Source organism: Macaca thibetana, chromosome 8, assembly GCF_024542745.1.
Source record: "Macaca thibetana thibetana isolate TM-01 chromosome 8, ASM2454274v1, whole genome shotgun sequence".
Lineage (NCBI taxonomy): Eukaryota > Metazoa > Chordata > Mammalia > Primates > Cercopithecidae > Macaca > Macaca thibetana.
The window spans coordinates 45764632-45777084 of NC_065585.1; the positions used below are offsets into that span (position 1 = coordinate 45764632).

At 35.3% G+C, this 12453-nt stretch overlaps 1 protein-coding gene across 9 annotated transcripts in view; it reads right to left on the reverse strand.

The window, feature by feature from the left end:
• The window catches only part of VPS13B (vacuolar protein sorting 13 homolog B), an 859202-nt gene that overhangs the window by 484367 nt on the left and 362382 nt on the right, over positions 1-12453 (reverse strand). For 8 of the 9 annotated variants that reach the window (XR_007728201.1, XM_050801183.1, XM_050801189.1 and 5 more), the window contains one exon: positions 11098-11245. Coding sequence is in view for 8 of the 9 variants with exons in the window: in XM_050801183.1 (XP_050657140.1) it covers positions 11098-11245 (148 nt within the window). In the remaining variant the exon portion in view is untranslated. The remainder of the gene's footprint in view (positions 1-11097; positions 11246-12453) is intronic. The other variant, XM_050801187.1, reaches the window with a different exon arrangement.

The window sequence follows — 12453 nt, forward strand, 5'->3', positions numbered from 1 at the left end:
TGGCACATGATTTAAGACAGTCAAGCAAAATCCTCTTCGATTACATTTTTTTATTTTATTTATTTATTTTTTTTGGAGACAGAGTCTTGCTCTGTCACCCAGGCTGGAGTGCAATGATGCAATATCAGCTCACTACAACCTCTGCCTCCCGGGTTTGAGCGATTCTCCCACCTCAGCCTCCTGATTAGCTGAGACTACAGGCATGTGCCACCACACCCGGCTAATTTTTGTATTTTTAGTAGAGACGGGGTTTCACCATGTTGCCCAGGCTGATCTCAAACTCCTGGCCTCAGGTGATCTGCCCACCTTGACCTCCCAAAGTGCCTCAATTACATTTTCAATAGGCATTGGATAAGACCTGTTTCTCTTTGATCATAGGGAATTAAGTATGTGAGTTCAGAGGTACCCTAGGAATGTACAAAACTATGTCAAGAAATCTATGTTCAGTAAGAGAAAGTTAAACCAACACGAAAAGATGGCGTGCTGATAACGTGGAATCTCTGGTTCTAAGTCATTCCAAAGAAAAGATCCATCTTTGCCTTTACCATTCTGGTTACGGGATTCAATAAATAGTCTGCCACAACTGGTTTTTAAATTGAAAATCATTTGAATATAGTTTCTGTCTCTCACAATTGAAGACTCCTTTCTAATTTAGGAATGTTTATTTGCTAGTAAAGAAATCACCTATCAATTTGGGGAAAACCAGGCAATAGGTTAGTAGTTGTATGTGCCCTGCCCTAGCAACATCATTACATAGCCTGCATAGGTCCCAAAATGCTTTAAGCATATCATGAGACTTGTTTCCCTCCTTTCTCAGGCTTACTTCTTCAAGAGCTGTTCAACTTCATTGGCTTCCTAACTCACCTGACTTTCAGTACCTCTATTAGCATATTCACTGGTCATTATCCCACTGATTCTCTGCCTAAGCCAGCAGATTTGGAGATGCTATTGATTTTTTTTTTTTAACTCCTTGATCAGAGGGAGTAAAGATTTCTTTCACTGTCTCAGCCAATACCTTTCTTAGTTTAAATTGGCTCCTTGGAAACTGCAGGACGGTGCTCTGGTGGCCTTGGACTACCCAGTTCTCTTCCTTTTTTCACTTGTAGTTCTTAAGAATATTGTACAACGCAACATCTTAAGACAGGAAGGGACTGACCAAAACAGCTCAAGTTCTGTTCCAGTCCAGACTAGAAACAGTACACTGTAATGCTTTAGCCAGCAAGTCATATCACCATGGAATATAAAACCCAAAGACAGATGTCTTCCAGGGACCCTCAGATGTAGTGCGGCATGCACAGATGAGACACCATTTAACCTGAGCAGCTTTCTGGAGTCTGGGGGAACCAAATCACACTGAATCCTAGGCTTCTATTGTCCCTTGATAGCTATCTGTGAGTACAGCCATAAATCTGCTTAATGTAACTCACTGCATATGAGTGTGTTCTGTCTCACTGGACAAGTTCGTAACCACTGCACAGTGAATCTGCTCCACAGGATAATCATATCCGAACCTTACATGAGAGGCTTTCTCTAGGTAATGCTAAACTTTCAAATAATAACATTCCAACACAAGAGTGTTCTCCAAAAAATGTGGTGCACAAAGCTACAAGAACACCCATAGGGTGTTCCTGGCCTAAGTCCAGGAGTTTGAGACTAGCCTGGCCAACATGAGAACATCTACTTATATTTACCTTCATCTAAAAATGAGAAACACATATAGTTACTTATTTATTTATTCAGTTATTTATTTATTTAGAGCTGGAGTCTCGCTCTGTAGCCCAGGCTGGAGTGCAATAGCACAATATCGGCTCACTGCAACCTCCACCTCCTGGGTTCAAGCAATTCTCCTGCCTCAGCCTCCCGAGTAGCTGGGACTGCAGGCACGCATCACCACACCCAGCTAATTTTTGTGTTTTTAGTAGAGATGGGCCATGTTGGCCAGGCTGGTCTCAAACTTCTGACCTCAAGTGATCTGCCCACTTGGCCTCCCAAAGTGCTGGGATTACAGGTGTGAGCCACTGTGCCCAGCCATAGTTTATTAATATTTAATACAGTAGACTATCATTGGAGTCCTTCCTCGTGTCAGAAGGCCACAGATAACACTATGTTAAGTATACAAAGGAACAGGAACACTCAACAACAAGAAAGAATTGCCAAGGATTCTTCAATCCTTCACTTGTTTTCAGTTAATTGTGGCATATTACAATTTACCATGCATAGTTAATCAGGTTTTAGAATTTTATTATTTATTTTAACTGAATTAATACTCATAATCTATATACACACTTTAAAAATATTCCTGTAAAACACACTCAAAAATATGGATTAAAAACAAAACTAATTTATTTGAATAAAAAAGGCAATATCCCATTAAATTGAAATAACTCATTATATAAGGAAGATGAAAATTTACTGGCCTTATGTCAGCAAACCTTTGCAAAATAGATGGGACTGAAAAATAAGTATCTTGAGTACAGTCAATGATGCCCTTTTCATCTCTTCAATATGATGTATCTCAGTGAGGCAGCTTTCCAATTATGTCAGCCATTAAAACCAACAATTGGAATAAACTTAATTAAAAATTAAACTTATAAGTTGCTATCAAAACAAAGTATTAAACAAATATTTAAAAAGTAATACCATGCAGGCTGGGTGCAATGGCTCACGCCTGTAATACTAGCACTTTGGGAGGCCGAGACGGACGGATCATTTGAGGTCAGGAGTTCGAGACCAGTCTGGCCAACATGGTGAAACTTTGTCTCTACTAAAAAACACAAAGATTAGCTGGGTGTGTGGTGGGCACCTGTAATCCCAGCTACTTGGGAGGCTGAGGCAGGAGGATTGCTTGAACCCAGAAGGCGGAGGTTGTAGTGAGCTGAGATTGAGCACTGCACTCCAGCCTGGGTGACAGAGCGAGACTCCGCCTCAAAAAAAAAAAAAAAAGTAATACCATGCAATATTACACCCACTGAAACATTATTGATGTATTAAAATTCTATCTGAATAGTATAATTTAAATATTAAAATTAAAATAATCTTACATGCTTTATTACATTAAATAGTGATACATATATTTAACGTATAAATCAATAACTACTATGGATGCTTGCTCAAAAAATTACTGATAGGAGTGCACTAAGAAAAACAACTGAAGACTACAATTTTAAGGTTAACTATTTTTAAATAGTTTATATTTTCTGTATTTGTTCTAATTTATTCCTTCTTAGTATTCAGTAATGCTTTTAAAGAAATGTTAGTCTGCCTCGGCTGTGCTGAAGGAAACCAAGAAACCATGTTCTGGGGTGGGGGTGGGGGTTCTTATTTCCCCCTCCCTCTTTTCGTTGTTTTGTTCCAGGTTTGGGCCAGCATATTCAAAAGGGAAGGGAGTGAGGTAGTGCTAACAGTAATGGAAGTCAAATAACTCCAATAGGGTATGGAAGTACAAGTAATTTTTCAACATTAATTTACCTTCCAAACCTTTCTCTTCTGAGAAAATTTAATGAAGTCTATGCTCTACCTTCAAAGTAAAAATAGAAAGCAAAACTTGAACACATTAGAAGAAACCATACACAAATAAATCTGCTTTACAATCCTAGAGAAATAAAAAGTGAGCCAAAGAGGTAAGGACCAAGAACTTAAAAAAAATTAAATATGGAATAATTGCTAGTCTCTCAAGAAAAGGACCCAACAAGATAGGACATTATATGTATGTTAATAAAGTACAGCACATTTAAAAATAAAAATAAATAAACCCAGTCTGCTTAACAAACTGAACACTTTGTTGGAATTAACCATCAAATACCAATGATAAAATACTCTGCAGGGCACACATGCAGACATACTAAATAAAGTGTAATTACATCTCCTTACGAGCTAATGATTCATTTCAGGAGTTTTCACATGAACACTAGCAATGTGAGAAATTCAAATATGTGGTAAATGTCAACTTAGTAATACATTTGATAGATATGGCTATAAAAGATTGCCATCAGATGACTGAGGGATGCTTCATGTTTATGAAAGTGATAGCTATCATCAGAGACACTTTATATTTATCACCTTCATAAACTACTACCTTCATAAAACATGAAATATTCAAAAAATCAAAGAGTTAAGGAAATGAAGTATATGGCTACAATCATCTACAGTATGGGTAACATATCAAATAATCATCTAGCATCTGTTGAAGTCCTTTAGAAAATTAATCTTAGAAATATTGTCTAATTATAAATTATGCTGATTGCCTAGAATAGTGCAGAAACAACTTATAAAATAATTTGAACTTTGTGTATCATTTTAAGCTCTGCAGACTGCTAATACTTTTTCCCTTGAATTTAGATTTAGAAATAAAAATAATTTTTCTTACAATATACAAAACAACTCAGTAAACATATATTTTCATTAAATTCTCTGATGACTTTCTGAATTACATTTTCAAGTTATTTTACTTTAGATGTACTTCATTAGATATACTTTATTTTCAACCTTTTTCTGTTCTAAAATAGTAAAATTTTTTAAAACCATCTTTTATCCCTGATAAAATCAATTTTATATTATACAATAATGTCTACTTTCATGCTTTAATATTTTCAAATGACATTTGTAAAGAAAAAATAAAATTTTAGGGCCCTCTAACCACCTGAATGAACTCCTCTTCTCAGCCAGGGCATTCCAAAGTTAACCTGAAAAACTGGTTCCCTGTATGAGAAAAATAGGAGGCTTGTCTTGAGAAAATTATACATTTTTCGATCTCTTAGATTCTGTAAAAGTGCAAAAAAAAAAATACTTGTCCCACATAAGTACTTGTTTGTGGAAAGAAAAATAACTAAATTAATCTATAATGATATATAGTCTTATCTTCTTATCTCTGTCCTAAAGAAGAAATGATTTTTCCTAAATGGTTAAGTCTCACATCTGTGCAGGGTTTTAGATCTTGCTTACCTGTGATCTCACTGTATAAATTATCCTCAGTCTTTGTGGTATCTCCAATTTTGTCTCCTTGTCTCTTTATATCTCTATTGCTATATACATACCCCAAGTGACTATATAGTCAAATTTCTTGAATGACTGGTGTACATAGGTTGTCCCTCCTTCAATTCACATCCGCTCCTTAACAACTAAAAGTCCTCTGGCCAACTGGCCACAGACTAACAGCCTATTTGTCAGCCTCATTGTTCTTGATGACTCTACAGCATATCATGCACATCCACCTTCTTCTTGAAACTCTTTGGAATTGTGTCGCACATATACATGTAGCTTTGTTGCCTACTTCTCATATAGTGATGCTTCTGAACTCTCTTCATTGGCTCCTTCTCCTTACTCTTCCATTAAAGAGTTCCTTTGAATGTAATTTTGCACTCTCTTCCCATCCTGCTCTCTAGGGTCTCCTGAGAAATCTCAACCACTCTGTGGCTTCCACTATGATCCATATGTTGACGACTCCCAAGTCTATATCTCTTAGTGTGAAATATCTAAGCAACACTAAAAACATTTTTTTAACCAGCTTTGTCTTGTGATATGCATACTAAAGGAAAATATTTTTATTCTTTTTTTTTTTTTCCAAAATTCAGCTTTTGATTTTCCATTTTAAGTTACTACGGTAGAAGCAGCTAAATAATCTCTACTATCCACTCTTCCTTTCTTTCTTAGTTAGAAAACACAAGTTGTAGCCAGGTACATGGCTTTAAAGAATACACACTACATTTGCAAGACCTCTTATGCAGCTAGATAGGACCATGTAACTAGCTTCTAGCCAAGAGTATATAAACAAAATGGGGTGTGCAACTTCTGGGTAGTGCTTAATGATGTAGAAAATAGCTTTCTCTTTCACTGTACTCATTTCTGCTCACTGAAATGCAGACTTGATTAACTGCTGAAGCCACCATCATGAACCATGAGGCAAGCCTGGCAATGAAGGTCACTCAAAGTAGAATAAAAAGCTTCCTGATATTGAAAGATTATAATAGCTTTAGGATGCCTGCTTAAACTTTCCAATGAGAGACAAAATTGGATCTTGTTTAAAGCACCGTTATTTAGAGTAGTCTGATATTTTCAGCCAAACTTAAGCCTAAACAAGATAACTGTATTATTAAACTTTGGCATAAATTTAAAATATTACATCTTGAAATGAGGTCAGCAAAAAAATGTAATTAGAAATATTCTACTCAGGCCAAGCGCATTGGCTCATGCCTGTAATCCTAGCACTTTGGAAGGCCAAGGCAGGCAGATCACAAGGTCAAGAGACCGAGACCATCCTGGCCAACATGGTGAAACCCCGTCTCTACTAAAAATACAATAATTAGCTGGGCGTGCTGGCACGTGCCTATAGCCCCAGCTACTCAAGAGGCTGAGGTAGGAGAATCGTTTGAACCTGGGAGGTGGAGGTTGCAGTGAGCCGAGATCACGCCACTGCACTCCAGGCTGGGCGACAGAGCAAGACTCCATCTCAAAAAAGAAAAGAAAAGAAAAAAAGAGAAAAGAAAAGAAAAGAAAAGAAAAGAAAAGAAAAGAAAAGAAAGAAAGAAAGAAAGAAAGAAAGAAAGAAAAGAAAGAGAGAGAGAGAGAGAGAGAGAGAGAGAGAGAGAGAGAGAGAGAGAGAGAGAGAGAAAGAAAGAAAGAAAGAAAAGAAAGAAAGAAAGAAAGAAAGAAAGAAAGAAAGAAAGAAAGAAAGAAAGAAAAGAAAGAAAGAAAGAAAGAAAGAAAAGAAAAAAAAAAAGAAAAGAAAAGAAAAGAAAAGAAAAGAAAAGAAAGAAAAAATATTCTACTCAATAACCAAAGATCATACTCCAAAGACAGGTTCTTTAAAAACAAATAACAATAATCTAAAGCCTTTTATTATCTGTAATATAAACAATGTACTTTTTAAGATTTCAAGATTTTTCATATTTACTTCTCTTGAAGACCTAGGCATAAGAGATAGATTTTCCATATGCCTGATAAAAACTGAAACATCTGAAGGATCATATATATATTTTTTATTTTGGTAGAAGCCTCAGCATTCTGGAATATATTTAAGGCTATATCAAGGCCAAGAAGTATATACCAACAGTAGTGTTTCACTTTTGAGTCTCATCCAGGAACTTAACTGTGCACCAGTGAGTGGCACTCAAATAAAGAAAGGTGGAACTATCAATGCCATTATGAAACACGATCATAAAAGGTGTTTCCCAGTAGTATGCATCTTGGTAACTCTGATGCAAAATCTTTCACTATCTTAGTGCTACGGGACAGGGCTGCAAATTTAGAGTAATTCCTTAGCAAAAAAATAAAAAGGGCACTGAAGTTGGCTGGCTATATATTAGGTATTAGAGATGAAATAGTAGATGGCAAAATTTGCATAGACCTGATTTGCAGGACTGCCTATGCCATGAAAGAAAGAAAGAAGGAAATATTCAGAGCGAAAGAAGGAAATAATCATGAAGTGCCTATACTCTGGCAATTTCAATTTTTAAAAAGTCTCATTAAATATCTTTTTAACCTTGGATAAGTTGCTTTATCTCTTCCTATACTCTGGCAATTTCAGTTTTTAAAAAGTCTCATTAAATATCTTTTTAACCTTGGATAAGTTTCTTGACCTCTTTGTGACTCAATAGTCTTACTTATAAAACGAAAGGGTTACAGTATATCATTTATTCCTATATAGATATAGATACAGATACATAGATAATTCCAAATCATTTATCCACAGATATCCACATGGCTCACTTCCTCGCCTGTTTCAAGTATCTGGTCAAATGTGAACTTTCAGTGAGCCCTACCCTCACAACCATAGTTAATTATCATCCCATGGTTCAATAAGGCTCTGTACATTTATTTTCCTTTATTCTCTTTGTGCTTCATTTTGGCATGTTTCCATCACTATGTCTTCAAGTTAATTAATCTCTTTTTCTTGCAATATCTACTACTCTACATCTAATTCCACTAAATTTTTATTTCAGATATTTTGGTTTTCATCTCTAGAATTGAGTTTGGTTCTTTTATATATTTTCCATTTCTCTCCTCAATGTATGCAACTTCTTGTAAATATCTGAACATAGTTATGATACCTGTTTTAACATATAGGTATTTAATATACCTGCTAATTCTATCATCTGTGTCATTTCTCAGCCTATTTCTATTGGCTAGTTTCTCTCCTGTTGGTAGTTCTCACTCCTTTGCACCTCTAGTAATTTTTTTATTGAATATTTGGCACTGTTATATTTAAGTTGTATGTCTCCATCTTATTGTATTCCTTTTAATGATGTTGGGCTACAACAGTATTATATTCCTTTTAATAGTAACAGTTACTTGCTATTTTGTTTCCTTCAGAGGCTGATTTACAAGTTTGTTTAAGGTGAGTCTAGGGTAGTCTTTATAAATAGTTTAGCCCCACAGCTAAGGCCTAGCCCTTCTGGTCTCTACTGAATGTCCTAAATAACCAATGAGAATGGTATGCGATGGACAGTAGGAACTTCAATGCCTTCTGCCCTGTGTAAGGGTGGGAATCATTAAGATCACAGCTCCAAGGTTATTCTTTGCCAAACCCTGTGAGGTCTCATCGCCCCAGGGGCTCTTTTTCTGCATAACTTTCTCCATCTCTGGAATTTTATTCTATAATTTCTAGTCATTTCTGCCTCCCTAAACTTCAGTTCCTGTCTCTACAACTCAGAAAGACTGCTGAGCTCAGTTTAAGATGTCCTATTCTACTCTGTATTCTGAAACGTGCCTTGAGGCAGAAAGCTAGGGAAATCCTAGGGCTCACCTTTGTTTCCTTTCTATGAGGAATCACACTCCTGCACTGCCTGTTTCCAATGTCCAGAAACTGGGGAATTTTCCCCATATATTTTATCCAGTTTGTTAGTTGTTTACAGCAGGAATATAAATCTAAACCCTGTTAGTCTATCATGGCCAGAAGCTAAAGTTCTATACTTTGAATTTATAGCATTATCTACCAAATCTACAACATTATCACACGTCTTCATTTATTATTATCTTAGCAATAGTCAAAGTGTCTTAAATTTAAAAGGCTTCTATTATTTTAACTCTGTACTTATTACGTTGACATGAGAAGTAATACATAAACATGTAAGATAAAATGGGTTATATCTTTTAAGTATCATTTATGGAGTATTCTGCTTTTTAAGTTTTCATCTCCATTCCAGAAATTTTCATGAATAATTCCAAATTAAGGTTTATAACATTTCAAAACCTAGGGTAAACAAATGTCATAGCTTTTAGGGGTTTCGTTGTTTTGAAGAATATACAGATTCTCTGGAAGATTATTTAGAATTTTGTGAAAATCGATTATCTTCATGTGGAGCAGCAAGTCTTTATTCTGGCTTAGTCCACCCTATGTGACTATATCATTGAAATAGTGGCATTCTGTTGTTAACACATCCCCAGCCCTAAACACATGTCCCCCTGCAGCTAGCCACTTAACATTGGCTGAATTTGGAAGAGGAAAAGGTCTGCTTCTAACTGAATAATTAAAAAGCAAAATCAAACCCAGTGCAGTATCAGCAGGTCTTGTTATTCATGTGTCAAAATCACCATATAACTTGTTGGGGATGAACTTAAAATCAAAATTGGACCATAGGTTGTGATGATATAAATTTAAAAAATAATTTTAATGAGAACTCAGAAATAAAATTAACATTTCTCCACTGTAATATGTAGTTAAAAAATAAATTGTGTATTTTACAACAATGTGATTATACCTAATGCTACTGATTTATACCTAATGCTACTGAAAATGGCTTAGTTAAAAAACAAACAAAAACCAACAACCAAAAAAGGTAGGCAGATGTGCAAAAGACTATGAATACCTTAACAAACTCGTTACAATTTATGATGCAATATAAATAATAATTAAAACAGTGATTGATAACTACATTTAGATGTATGTACATACTCTAAGAAATCATAAAATATATTTTTAATCTAAAAAAGAAGATTATATCCTTTAATTAAAAATAAAGTGTTAAAAGATAATTCTAAGTAAAGAAAATGTTTAGCAAAGAGTATTATCAAGAAAAGAGAGAGTACCACTGCCAAGTTCACCAGAGAATTAAAAATAGTGGGCACCCAAGGGGGAAGAAATAGAATTCATAAACAATAAATGTTATATTCAACTCAAGGCCTTTTACCTTTGGTGACTGCTCACAGAATATACATTTGGTGAAATAATAATGTCCTTATCTATAAGAAAAATACCTATAGGATATCTGATGGTTCTAAAGATGGGGGAACACCAAAGACATAAAATGCAATTATCCTTAATTCTAAAGAAAAGAACCATAGTTCATATTAATAATTTAAAATAAAAAACAATGTTATGTTTTCATATTTTATAAATAATGATGAGAAATTACGTTTTTAGCTTTTGTTATTTATTTTCCCTCATTACAAATTAATTTCTTATAAAAACATAGAGTATAATAAAGAAGGCAAAATAATTATCAGATCAACTGGTATCATTTATGAATTGATATGTGATTGGTATGAGTTTACATATAAACTTTTCCACGCATATACAGATGCATTTCAAAATCTGTGATCACATACTTTATATTTGCATAGAAGATCTAGCAGAGAATATGAGAGAAAGGGGAAGAAAGATGATTAAGGTGTACTGTGGTTTTCAAGAATTCACTTGAAGGAACATACTATTGAGAGACAATTCTCCATGGGTCTCTTAAGTAGAGGTAGTGATTGTCTTTGTTCCCTACTGTGTTTTAAAGGATATTTGTATAGCGAATAGCCTCAGAAGACAGAAATATGATCCTGCTTCTGAGCAAAGGGCAAGTGTGCTTACACCCTCGCAAAGGAGACACAGCGCCTCCCTCTGGAGCACGCTTTCTATCCATTATAAAAGGTTCAGGTTCCCTAAATTCAGAATTCCTGGCCCCTTTCATGTCACCTTATGGAAACTGGGCTCAGGGCACTAACACAAGAAAATGCTAATACTGTGATTATTGCTAACGTTGTGGATAATAAAGTTCTTTGTCTCCAGCTGAGGAGTCTCATGTCTTTGGCCAGCATCCATGAAACTGTGGATGCTAACTTGCTAGCTTAGAAGTGGAGTAAAATCATAGTCCCTTTACAGTACTTGACACATACCTGTTACCGTTTTTGTTTTTATAGGGCTGCTGGCATATTCAGAGGCCTGATATGATTGCTGCTTTGCCAAGGGTGCACTTCCAATAGACACCTCATCCTCTTTCCTTCTACAAACTGGCATAACAAGAGGAATAGCTACCACAGGCTGCTGGAAAGAGCCAAAATGAAAAACTTTTTAGTTTTTAGTTTTTAACTATTTCTTAAGCAGTAAAGGTTAAACATGGCAATACTGAGGACAGTACTTCACAAGTTGGGGCTGAGACTTCATTATTTTAAATCAATCAATCTCTCCCTCCTTCATCTGTCCCTGCACCCCAACTTTTCTCTCTCTCTCTCTCTCACACACACACACACACACAGAGCAATGCTTATCCACTTAAATTTTAAATTAAAATTCTGAGTGAAAACCAAAGAGCCTGTAAGTACCCAGAAAACTTAAGTTTTAGTAAGAAGTATTAAAATAATATGGAAAGAGCAAGATAAAATTTAAATTCACTTTGAAAATTATGTTCTCAAAAAAATGGAAAAGTATCCTTATAAAGTTATCCTTATAAAATGGCATTTTTAGAAACATACTTTTACAAACTGATTGTGTACATGTTAATATGGATACTCCAACTTTTTTGAAGAATACTGAAAATCTCTATATTTTGTCTGACAAAAGATATCCATAGCATATTCAGAAAGCACAGAAAAATATCTACTTAGAGAAAGCTGGAAAATATTATGATCCTCTATTGAATGCATGCAGGCTGAGCTGGACAGTAAAGCAGCTGTTTCATCTTTATTCACTGAAATAAAGTCTGATGTTACTGCTGATGATGCCCAATACAATTTTGTCATATTATTGGCAAAAAAAAGGCACTTTTAAGTTTGCCATAGGATCAAAGATCAATGTTGAAGTGGGTGGAAAACAATCATCAAATGTTGGGTTTTAGCCACAGTTTGAGAAGGAAATTGTAGCTTGGGAAACAACAGATGATAACTGTAACACAGTTGTATCAGATGGTAAATCTGGCGGTGGTTGGTCAGGCTGCAGTGTAGTCTAAGGTTATCTTCAATACTACAACCAAAGTTTTATAGATCCAACCTTAAGCCTCACCCAACTTAAAATACTCAATATAATTTACATTATGAAAAAGTATTTCAATGAAAACTTGTTTATTATATAACTACGTAATAAAATCAATCATGTTCTGAAACATGGAAAAGGGCATATTATTTTACAAGTTGCTAGTCACACTGAGTAAAAAAAAAAGGAAAAGAAATTAGAGGCCAGGCGCAGTGGCTCACTGCTATAATCCCAGCACTTGGGAGGCCCAGGCAGGCGGATCACGAGGTCAGGAGATCGAGATC